The following is a 12,305-nucleotide window of genomic DNA, read 5'->3' as shown; positions in this document are numbered from 1 at the left end:
AAGAAGACAAGATGCTGCGAGTGTGTGGTAAAAGCCCTTCCTAGGCATTTTGTAAGGTAAATTGTTAGTAACAATAAAACTTTTTTTTAAAAAGTGCTCTTCGTGTAGTTCTCATACTTCCAAATATTCTTGCACGTACCCCCAGGGTCAGTTGCTATGTCCCAGGGTGATGATGACTTGGTACAAGTGACTAGTCACTGGCGTTTCTGAACGCCCGGTTCAGGAACGACACAAGCCGGGTGGACTCGCTTCCCGCCAGCTGTTTTGGTCAACAGCTTATTGCCTGAAGCAGACAACCAGACGAAATGCAAATGGCTTTTAATTAGCTCTATTTGTATGGTAATGAGCATGCAAAGCGCCCCAGAATGCTTTGGTCTGTTAAGAAACAAAACATTTATAAATACTCAAGTAAATTGTTTCTTTAATGGTTAACGTTGGCCCCTTGTTTAAAGTTATCACCTCGACATACACGCCCTTCAACTCGCAATAAGGTTCTAAGTTTCTAATGATAGCAAGAACCATTGGAGAGTAGGTCAACCTTTTAAAGTGACAGGCAGCCTAGATTTAACAAATCCTCTCCGTTCCGCTTACAGATAACTAACGCCACTTAAGTCCTGTTGTGCGAAATGTCCATGTACAATAGCAACCCCAATGCATCTTCACGCCATTTTATCCACAATTTTCTCTGTCAGAAACAACTTCTGTAATCTAGCATTACAATGACTTCCCACAGTGGGCATCCTCACTCAACAAGGTCGGAAGGCGAGACTTACCGAGGGATTAACGTTAAGAAAGAATACGCATTATACATTACAACGTAGCACAGTTAGTAACTAAAAGCTCCGTAACGCATCTATGGACAAGATTCCATCACTCACCTATCTTCCCCAAACTGGCCACCAGAATCCACACTGCTATGATGTAAGGAGCTTGGACATGTTCCCAATGGAAGGAGACGATATGAAAGCCAGGCTGGTGTCCGCTCGTCTCGTTACCTCCGTGAGACTCTCCGAGAGACTCGCCGTGAAGCTCGGTGTCGCTCGGGGGATGCGCTTCCTCTTCCAAGCTGCAAGCCACCGGGTGGGAAAGCAACAGCCCAAGAGCCGTCAGCAAGGCACACCTGGCCGCAGACTCGCTCCTGCCTCTCCCCATCTCCTTCCCTCAGCGTGCTCTATGTGCGCGCGTCTGCCGTTGAACAGATCCTGAGTGAAACCGGTTCCGAGTACTCGAATCAGTCCTCCCAGCCGCTCTATTTATAAACTCGGCCAATTAAACGTGGGGGGGGGGGGGAGAGTCAATTTGCAAATCAACTGAAACACCAAGGGACGAGGCGGAGGCAAAGAAAAGGGGGTGGCTTGCATTTTCACACTTCATTCTGTATGTCAAATAATGTATAATTAAACTCATCGTTCCACATGCTGTCAGCAGTGTGGGCATCCTAAAATGCGTTTGTAAATCGCTCCTGCGCTTATCTCTCGTCACATTTTTTTTGTTCTTGGATACTTTTAACTTAAAAAGGGCATTGCCTTTAGGAGAAGAACTCTTCAAATATTTCGTCTGCCGCACGTCTAATTCCAACCATGCCACAAATTTCCGTAACTCATCCGTAACATCGAGCACAAAAGTGTTAGCCTATTAAAGAAACATACACATTCGCGAGAAAGGAATAACCTTGAAAATCATAGGCAGCGTGAACACCGGAACGGAACAGAAGTATTTAGGAAATGAAGCAAAGAAGTCAGAATGGGGGAAAAAGAGGAATCTGGTAAGAGATGAACTTGCTCTACCACTATCCATCGATTCATGTAGATCCCTCACATGTTGACTGGTCTGATCACCTGTGTGTGTTGTTACATTACATTCCAAACTCTGGAATTTTGTCCCTCTCTAGACTTTTGATGTTCTTCTTCCCCCCCCCCCCCACCCCCACCACCCCTGAAAAGCGTCTCTGATCAAACCTATGATTACTGAACCAGATTTTTTTAAAGTGTCATTCTTAGGCTGACTATATTTTCATGACAACATAGATGAAGGAATGCATGGATGTTTCAAGTGGCTTCAAATCCTTAGTGCTGGGAAACTGGGAGAAAGCTTAAATTGACCTCAAGTGATTTCTGATGAATGAGAGGAGTGTGGGAACTAAGCATGGGCAGGGCTCAGCTCAACTGTGATAGGCTTCTATTTATTTAACCAAGGATGTGAACATCCCGCAAAACTAACATTTATTGTCCATGTCTAATTATTCTTTAATTGATTGACTTGCTTGATAACTTCACAGGGTTGTCAGGAATTATATACAAGTCAGACAAGGGAAGAATGGTAACTTGCCTTTCCTGATGGATTTTACTGAACCAGAAAGTCTGTTACAAAACTGGACTAACATAAATGCTGATTTTTATTCTATAGTTTTATGAATCAAATTTCCCAGCTGCTTTAGTAGGATTCAATTTCACATTTTCCAAATCATTAGCCCAGAGTTTTGGATGGTAGTCAAGTCAGTTAACCTAGGTGCTATCATACCTCAAGGTCATTAGTGTTCCTCTTTTTAAAGACCCACCTACTAATCAGCCAGGGAATAATAGTGAGTTTCCAAAAAACACATCCCTGATTTCTCAGCAAGAGTTGACTTGAATCATTTTCACACCAGATACTAAAACCAGAAGTATAAGTTATACTGTCCTGACAGGAGATTCATGGTCTTCTTTTGAATGAAACATAGAAAACCTAAGAAAACCACAGAAGAAAATCAAAAAAATTGCTTTAAATTACTTCCATATGCCAGGTCTCAGTCGATCAGAGTCCTGGTGAAGGGTCTCGGCCCGAAACATCGACTGTTTACTCCTTCACCATTTTGTTTGTGTTCCTTCGATTTCCAGAAGGTGCAGATTTTCTTAACTCAGTCTCTCCATGTAAGGTACAGTTACTTAAGTGTTCCAGGTGTTTTAAAAATACAGTATGATAAAGGTTTCGCCTTTCCAGGAATTGAGTTATCGAACTCAACTATTCTTTAAGTAAAATAAAATCTTCTCATTTTTTCTTCCAATTAATATACCTATTTCCACAAGCGACAAATCTTTATGACAGTTGGGCAATAAATAGAAGTAATAAATTCCTCACTGGTAGAATCATGTAGTTACAGTATTTATCAATACAGTCATATCAAGAATATAGTGTTAGCCAGTTTCATACCCATGTATCATTGACATCATTTGGCTGATTTTCATCTGTTATAAATTTAATTAGGTCCCTCCTATCCGTATCTAAACTTATAATTTTATATCCCTCAATTGATTATCCCCTAAATTATTGATCCAATCAAAACACCTCAGCCTATCATTGTTTCTTCATAATTGAACTCTTCTAACCTTGGGAATACCTGTATAAGTTTCCACTGAACCTTATTTTTTTGCAGAGCTCCTACATTGTGTTAACCAAAGTTGTAATCTGGTTTGTGTTTTATATCGCTTCAGTATGATCTCTGAGCTCTTGCATTCTGACTCAACAAAGACAAGTGTCCTAAATGCCTCTTAATAAAGAATATCTCGTGCATCTTGAGGGTGGCAATGAGTTTTGTGAATAGGAACGGAGTGACTGAAAGGCTGACTTGTTTTTGAAGTGTTTCCAACACACAAGTGTACACAGATCACTCACCTGTATACTTTTTTGAGAGGAAAATAAATAATATCGAAATCATACAGAATGTGACAAATAGTGATCAATTAACTGTCCATTTGATGCCCACCACTCACAGAAGGCTTCAAGTAAAATGATTGGTATTTTGTACTGAATCAAGGACATCTGGAGAAAGACAAAGTTTTGTACAACCAGTTGGATGGCCTCCTAGGCCATTGTTTTCTGAAGTGAAGGGATCAGCATAAGGGAAGGAGAGAAAGGGAGCGTGATTTATTGTTACAGAGGATGAAATCTACCAGAGGTGATAATTGATATTCATAAGTAGACTTTATTTAATTAAGTTCTAATTTTTAAAAATGTTTTATTAGTTTTTCAAAACATTTTACAAAATGAAAAACCCCAAATCCCAATGGGGAGCATTAATACAGTGCAAGATTAAGCATACAATAACAATATGCTACAGGAAGAGAATTTAACAAAAAAGCACCTAAATTAAAGACAAGTGAGCTTAGTGTCCTCCCCAAGCCCCACAACACAAGAAAGAAACAACAACAACTCCAGACCAACCACCACACAGTATAAAGAGTGTAAGTCCGGACAGTCAAACTCCCAGACTGTGAATACACTTAGCAACAGAGGATAATAATGCCTACTACCAGAAAAAAAAGGGAGCTGAAAGCAAGGGACCGAAAAGAAGAAAGAAAAAGAAAAAAAAACCCTAGTCAAGAGGAAGGTTATGAAAGTACTCGATAAATGGTCCCCAGACCTTATGGAACTTTAGATCCGAATTAAGAACTGAATAATGAATTTTTTCGAGGTCCAAGCAGGCCATAATGTCATTAAGCCATTGCGCATGAGTGGGCGGGGCAACATCTCTCCATCTAAGGAGGATCAAGTGTCTCGCCAGGAGAGAGGCAAAGGGTAGTATTCGGCATTTGGTCGGACCCAGACATAAATCTGACTCGCCCCAAAAACCGAACAGAGCAATTAAGGGGTTAGGTTCTAGGTGCTGATTCAGAATACCCGATAATGTAGTGAAGACATCGTTCCAGAATTTCTCCAAGCTAGGACAGAACCAGTACATATGGATGAGAGAGGCCACGCCCCTCTTGCATTTATCACAGAGCGGACTAATGCCAGGGTAGAATCGAGATAGTTTAGATTTAGACATATGGGCTCTATGAACAATCTTAAACTGTAAAAGGCAATGTTAAGTTCTAATTTTGTTGGAAGGTAAAAATTTAGAAGAAAATTAGCTTGTGTGTACAAAAGTGGATCTTAGACCACAATTTTAAAACACATTACAAATCTAACAACAATGCTTTAAATGATTAAAGATTGGATGGTAGACAAGTATTTGTATTTCCATGGCACTTTTCACACCCTCAGGTGATCCAAACTACATCTTAGTTAATTAAACATATATTTTAAAAGTTTTAATAAAGCCAAAGGTAGAATATTTGCAGAACGTGGACAATGTCATGTCATCACCTGCAACATTAATATTCCACTCAATAGAGCATAGCCCTGACTTTATTAGAGAAGAAACTTTCAAGGTGAGATTCTGCAGATGCTGGAAATCCAGAGCAATACATACAAAATGCTGAAGGAAATCAGCAGGTCAGGCTGCACCTATGCAAATAAATAAACAGTCAATGTTTCAGGTCAAAACCCTTCATCAGGACTGGAAAGGAAGGGGGGAAGATGCCAAAATGAGAAGGTGGGAAGGAGAAGGAGGATAAGCAAGAAGGTGATAGCTGAAGCCAGCTGGGTGGGTGAGGGGACGAAGTAAGAAGCTGGGCAATGATAGGTGGAAAAGGCAAAGGGCTAGAGAAGAAGAAATTTGATAGGAGATGAGAATGGATCATAGGAGAAAGGGAAGGAATAGGGGCACCAGGATGAGCTGATAGACAGGTGAGGAGAGGTAAAGGGCCAGAGTGGGGAAAAGAAGAAAAGGGAAGGGGAGGAGAAATATTTCTGGAATTTGGAGAAGGCAATATTCATGCCATCAGATTGAAGGCCTCCTAAACAGAATATGATGTTGCTCCTCCAACTTGAGAGTGGCCTCTATATGGCAGAAAGAGGAGGCAAGGGCTGACATGCCAGAACACAAATGGGGATAGGAATCAAAATGATTGGCCACAGGGAAATTCCACTTTTTTGCAGATTGAGCAGAGGTGCTCAACAAAGCAGTTCCCCCATTCTAAGTTGAGCCTCACCAACGAAGAGGAGGCCACATCAGAGCACCAGATACTGTAGGCAACCCCAGCAGATTCACAGGTAAGGTATAGTCTCACATGGAAAGACTATTTAGGGCTCTGAATGGAGGTAAGGGAGGAGATGAGAAGGATCCCTGCAGAAAGTGGAGTGTAAGGGTGGGAGGTATTTGTTGGTAAGATGCCATTGAAGATGGCAGAAGGTGCAGAGAATGATGTGTTGACTTCCGATCTTCTGGTCAAGATGGCGCCTGTGCACAACGCTTCCATAGAACACAGAACAACTTATTTCACTTATTTTATGTCTTTTACATCTTGAATGTGTTTCTGGAACTGTTGGAACCTGCGATTGGTAGTTTGGAGATCATTTGGGTGATCCAATGCTCTGCAGTCTCCAATAGGATGCCGAGAGGCATAGGCTAGCCTCGCGGTGAGTAGACTGCTGGGGTGTGAGCTGATGTTCGACTCCATTTCCTCAATTAAAGCTTCCATTGTTCACCAATTAAAGCTTCCATTGTTCACCAATTAAAGCGATAAGGAAGAATGAAACATCAAGGCGAATGCAGAAGGTGAGCGCTGGCCAGCTGCCTTTTAATTGCTAGTGAAATCACTCTGCTGCTGGAGAGGGGAGATTGTCCGGAGGATCTTACTGAGGTTTTCGGCACTTTGGAGGATATGGATATAGATATGGTTGTGGGCCATGGACTATGGACTTTCAGTCTTAACGTTTTTATATTCTGTGTTTTTCATTTTTTTGTGTGGGGAGGGGATTTTGGGATCGACTTTCCTGTTTCGTTTTTGCTTGTTTTTTGTGTGGGGGAGGGGGGATTTGAAAGTTGATGATCATGCTACTGTTCTTTTCTCTCTTGTATCCGTGGCTATCTGGAGAAGAAGAATTTCAGATTTGTATACTGAGATAATAAAAGAACCTTTGAACCATTTTTGTTACATTTGTTGGATGTGGAGTTGGATTTTGGATGACATTTTAAATGCCATTCACTTTTCTCGATTCCTTCATCTCTACTGCATCTGTTTCCAGGTTGAGGTTTTCCTTTCCAGAACATCAGAGATATCCTCCTTCTTCAAAAAGGGGTTTTCCGTCCTCCACCATTGTTGCTGTCCTCTCTCACATCTCCTCCATTTTCTGGATATCTGTATTCACCCCATCTTCCTGCTGTTTTAACAGGGATAGTGTTCCTCTTGCCCTCTGACGTGTCGGTCCATGGCTTCTTCTTGTGCCAAGATGAGGCCACCCGCAGGGTGGAGGAGCAACACCTTATTGGGTACCATTTGGGTACTCTTCAACCTGATAGCATGAATATCAATTTCTCCTTCCAGTAAACTAATTTCCCTACTCCTTCCTTTAATTGCACTCCAACCTTTTACCTCTTCTCACTTGTCTATAACTTCCCCCTCGATCCCCTCCTCCTTCCCTTTCTCCTATCAGATCCCTTCTTCTCCAGCCTTTGAACTTTCCCACCCATCTGGCATCACCTTTAACCTTCCAGCTAGCCTCCACCCCTTCCCCCACCTTTTTATTCTGGCATCTTCCCCCCTTATTGTCCTGAAGAATGGTTTTGACTCAAAACGTTGACTGTTTGTCCATTTCCATAGATGCTGCCTGACCTGTTAAATTCCTCCAGCATTTTGTGTATGTTGCTTTTGATTTCCATCATCTGCAGAATTTCTTGTGTACTTGTTGTATAAGTCTTATTTATACAGAGCCTATCCTACAAGTTTGCAGGACATACAGTATATAAAAATATAGTACATGTATTTGCAATGTTCCAGTTCTGATTCTGGTGAACTGAGATATCTCAATGCACGACAGTTATTGCTGCCAACCAATGCAGACCGCAGGGGCCATTCTTTGCCAAAGTGCCCCAGTCCGCATCAAACCACTCAAAAACAGCAAATAAAAGAGAAACCAGAATCCAGGAACACATCAAACATGAACCACAAAGTCCCTAAAGTGAGTCCACAGCCTCGCAGATCAATCCTGGCAATGTGGATCCCAAGACTCCTGTACTTTCCTCCGACAGCAAGTAGTGAGATGGAGTGGAAGACCAGTCCACCGCAGGTAGACAGAGTGACCACCAGCTCATCCTCTGCTTTTGTCTCAAATGGAGAGAAGCAATGGCGTCAAACATGGGCTTGCGTCCTCAACATCTCAGTAGGGAGAGAAGCAATGGAGTTGATCATGGGCTCTCAGTCTCGACGCCTCAATTGGAGAGAAGCAATGGAGCTGATCATGGGCTCGTGCCCCATCTCCAGGCTTCCAGGTCTCCAGCTGAACATTACGTACCAAACTTCACCAGACATCCTCAGAGACAGCAAAGTGCCAGATTGCTCAATTGTCTCAAAAACATACCATCAAAATGTAATTCACAAGTTCTATCACATGCAGCTTAGTAGTGGAATATTATTTGAAAGAAGTAGTTTCATGACCTGTCAGCAGGATGTCGCCATTGGTCATGTGGTTCACTAGCACCATCTTGCCCCTCAATAAGAGTTTTATGCTGTATGTTGCTTTACCCTCTATGTCAACAAGCAACACATAATGATAGTTTTAACTCAAGAACATGGAGACTGACAACATCCTGTTGGTTATTACTCTGCCAAAGATCTGATTCTATACACAGATGGCTCCTCAAGGATTGAATGAGGAACTCAAATGGCTCGTGGTACCTACGCACAACAGGCAGAACTGAAAGTTCTGATTGAAGGCTGCAAGATGGCAAAAGGAAGATCAGCTAACATCTACACTGACTGTCAATATGTTTTTGAAGTTGTTCATGATTTGGAAACCTATGGAAACAAAGTGGAATTCTTAAGGCAGTAGGAACTCCAATCAACAATGGCCAACTAATACAAGTCGTACAACTGTCGTCAGAAGTTGCTGAATTAAGATGTAAAAGCCACTCCAAAATGACTGCAATGGAAATCCGTGAAAGTACATCCACGGATAAAATTGCAAAAGGGGCAGAATGGAAGGCTAAAAGAAATTTAAAAAATAGAAGTACCAAGACCATAAGTAGTGAACCTGACAACTGGAATTATGGAAACAAAGTTGAACTTTGTATCATAGACAAACATACAAGATATTTGAGAGATTCAAGCTCAATGCTCTAACCAGGAAAAGTAGTTCTGGATGGAGAATGGTGGGAAGTTAATCATAATTAAGTATAGAGATATGACAAAAGTCATAGACTTGTTGCTTCCTTATCTGGCACAGCAGATACTCTCCCTAAGACACATTGGAGAAGAGAAGATAATCAACAGATATTCACAATGGTAGTGAAATCCAAAGTTCAGGGCACAGGCTCAACAAACGCTTGAAAGATACATTACATGCCAGGAAATGAATCGTGGAGCAGCAGAAAAGCTACCATGGTCAAGTGCTCCTGCGCCACTGGTCTACACGTGTTTGCATGTGTAGATACCCAGATCTTCTAGTAATAGTAGCCAAGTTTCAAGATGAGTAGAAGCTATTCCAGCAAAGAAAGCCATAGCAAATACTCTGGTCAAGGACTACATTCTGAGATGATGAATTGGTACTGACCAAGGAACACATTTCACTAGGAGGGCTTGTCAGGAATTATGTCAATTGATAAACATTAAATGGTCTTTCCAATTTCCACATCACCCAGACAAGTTGAATGAATGAATGGAACCATCAAACAACGGCTTACTAAGTATCATGAAGAAGGCATACCCTGGACTTGTGTAGCATCAGAGTAACCCCAAACAAGAAAATAAACTAAGTCCATCTGAGGTGATAACAGGGCGTACTTTGTCACTGCCGGGAGTTCTCGATCTCAGAGATACTAACATACACATTATGGCTGACAGTTTAGTTAACTATTGTATGAAATTATCTCAGACTGTCCTGTCTGCTTCTCAACAGGTTTCTGCTGTTTGGAGTGATCCAACAGAAAGAGTGATCACTGACAATCCAGATGAGTGAGTCCCGATTAAGAAACCACATATGGAACCACTGGGGGCTAAGGTGGGAAGGTCCTTATCAAGTGCCGTTAATTACTGACTTGCAGGTAAAGATAGAAGGCAAAATTGAGTGAATACATGCTAGCCAGTGCAAGTGAGCAAAAGTGGCACCCAACGAGGACAACAAGTGCAGTGGTTAATATGCCCATAACATCTGACACAGTGCCTGACACAGAAAATCACTAACCAATCAGAAGACTTTGAACAAGTCAAGAACTACTGGACTTTATGAAGTTTATTTCCATAACTTAGATAGTCTTTGATTATTTTATACTTAACGTAGACACCACAAGTTTTTCTGCCTTTCAATTTTGAGATTTAGTTATTCTAAATGTGTGATTTAGAATCAAAGAGTGACTGCTGGATGAGATTAAACAGTTTAATTGTATTTTCTTTGCAGTTAAACAATTTATGCTTGCTAGTTTGTTTTATAACTACTGATATACATTTTGTTGTTTATCATTTCTTCTAGTGATTTTGGTATGTATATGCAACAGTTCAGTGTGTCTCCTAGTGGTTACAGATCTTTGTATCATTCTGGAAAGCTCTGGAAGTTTCTCTGGTGCTGCATTATTTGAATAAGGGGCTATCTAATTGGTTGAAACTTCTCTGAGATAAGATTATCAACTATTAACTACATTGCTGTAGTTAGAGGTTCCCACCTGCTTCAAAAGGACCTCAATCATACCAGTTTGAAAGGAAATAAAAGATAGGTAGTTTGGGTTGCCTGCTTGGTTGTAGGGTTTTTCGCTGAGCTTGGAGGTTAGGTTGCAAACATTTCATCACCAGCAAGTCCTACTGAAGGGTTTTGGCCTGAAATGTTGACTGTGCTTTTTTTTTTTCCATAGATGTTGCCTGGCCTGCTGAGTTCCTCCAGCACTTTGCACATGTTGCTTGGATTTCCAGCATCTGCAGATTTTCTCCTGTTTGTGATTTTGTCACCAGTCAAGGTGCGTCATCAGTGCGCAAATGAGTGTTGTTTCTGCAAAGTGTTCGTGTTTGTATTGGTCTGACTCATTGTTCTGCTTGTTTGGCTGTCTCACTGCCTGCTAGACTCAGCTGAGGCCCAGCCAACCAGGTAGCTTCTAGGACCCAGCAGAGCTTAGCGGCCAGTGCAACACTCAACCAATCAGAACAACGAGTCAGGCCAATATCAATGCATAAACAGCACTCAATTGTGTGCTGATGATGCCACCTCAACTAGTTATGCATTGTTTCCAACCTAACCTCCAGATATGGCAAACAACTCTACAAATAGTCCTACCGGTGCCATGAGGAGCAGAGTGAGCTGCCTCAACAACTGTCACCCAGTGGCACTCACATGGGTCATGGCCAGAATCTACTCATGCCTACACAAGGATCTGGAACTGCTGCAATTTGCCCATCACCACAGTAGTCCTCTGTGGATGCAGTCTCCCTGGTTCTCCACTCGGCCTAAGGTCACCTAGAAAATAGTAATATCTACGTAAGGCTGCTGTTTATTGACTACACCTCAGCATTCAACACAATCATACTCTCTGTTCTAATCAACAAGCTCCAAAACCTGGGCCTCTGTACCTCCCTCTGCAAGTGACTTCCTCACTGGGAGACCACAGTCTGTGCAGAGGAGAAGTAGCATCTCCTCCTTGCTGAACCTTGGTGCACCTCAAGAATACGTGCTTAGCCCACTGCTCTACTCTCTCTACACCCGTGCTGTAATTGTGTGGCTCGGCACTGCTCTAACCCAATCCATACATTTGCTGATGACACATCTATTGTTGGCAGAACAACACACACAAAATGCTGGAGGAACTCAGCAGGTCAGGCAGCATCTATGGAAATGAATAAACAGTTGTCGTTTTGGGATAGGACCTTCCTTCAGGGCTAGAAAGGAAGAGGGAAGATGCCAGAATGAAAAGGGAAGAAGGACTAGCTATAAAATGATAGGTGAAGCCAGGTAGGTGGGAAAGGTGAAGGGCTAGAGTAGAAGGAGTCTGCTAGGAGATGAAAGTGGACCATGGGAGAAAGTGAAGAAGGAGAGTCAACAAGGGGAGGTGATAGGCTGGTGAGAAGGGATAGAAAGTCAAAGCCAAAATAGAAGAGGGCAGGGGAAGGGAAATATTTACTAGAAGGAGAACTGAAGTTCATGCCATCAAGTTGGAGGTAAACAGATTGAATATAACATGCTGCTCCTCCACCATGAGGATGGCCTCATTTTGCACAAGATGAGGCCATGGACCGACATGTTAGAATGGGAATGGGAATCAGAATTAAAATGTTTGGCCACCAGGAAGTTCTGCTTTTGGTAGATGGAGCAGAGGTGCTCAACAAAGCATTTTATTAATTTACACATGTCTCACCCACATCAAGAACAAACTTACATCTATTTCTCTTGTATTTCCTAATCCTCTGGAGATAAGATTTTTTTAAAAATCAGAAAGTCTGCACTGACGTTTCCTTTGTTCCATATCT

General features: G+C 41.9%; 1 protein-coding gene across 1 annotated transcript in view; it reads right to left on the bottom strand.

The window, feature by feature from the left end:
• slc9a3.1 (solute carrier family 9 member A3, tandem duplicate 1) overlaps nt 1–1,207 on the bottom strand; it is a 151,714-nt gene extending 150,507 nt beyond the window's left edge. The window contains exon 1 of the mRNA XM_073024168.1: nt 879–1,207. Within this exon, the coding sequence (XP_072880269.1) occupies nt 879–1,152 (274 nt within the window). The 5' untranslated portion in view covers nt 1,153–1,207. The remainder of the gene's footprint in view (nt 1–878) is intronic.
• Nucleotides 1,208–12,305: the final 11,098 nt, after the last annotated feature.

This window comes from Hemitrygon akajei, chromosome 20 (genome assembly GCF_048418815.1).
Source record: "Hemitrygon akajei chromosome 20, sHemAka1.3, whole genome shotgun sequence".
Classification (NCBI taxonomy): domain Eukaryota; kingdom Metazoa; phylum Chordata; class Chondrichthyes; order Myliobatiformes; family Dasyatidae; genus Hemitrygon; species Hemitrygon akajei.
Note: the sequence above shows the minus strand (reverse complement) of the source record. Positions and strands in the feature narration are given on the sequence as shown.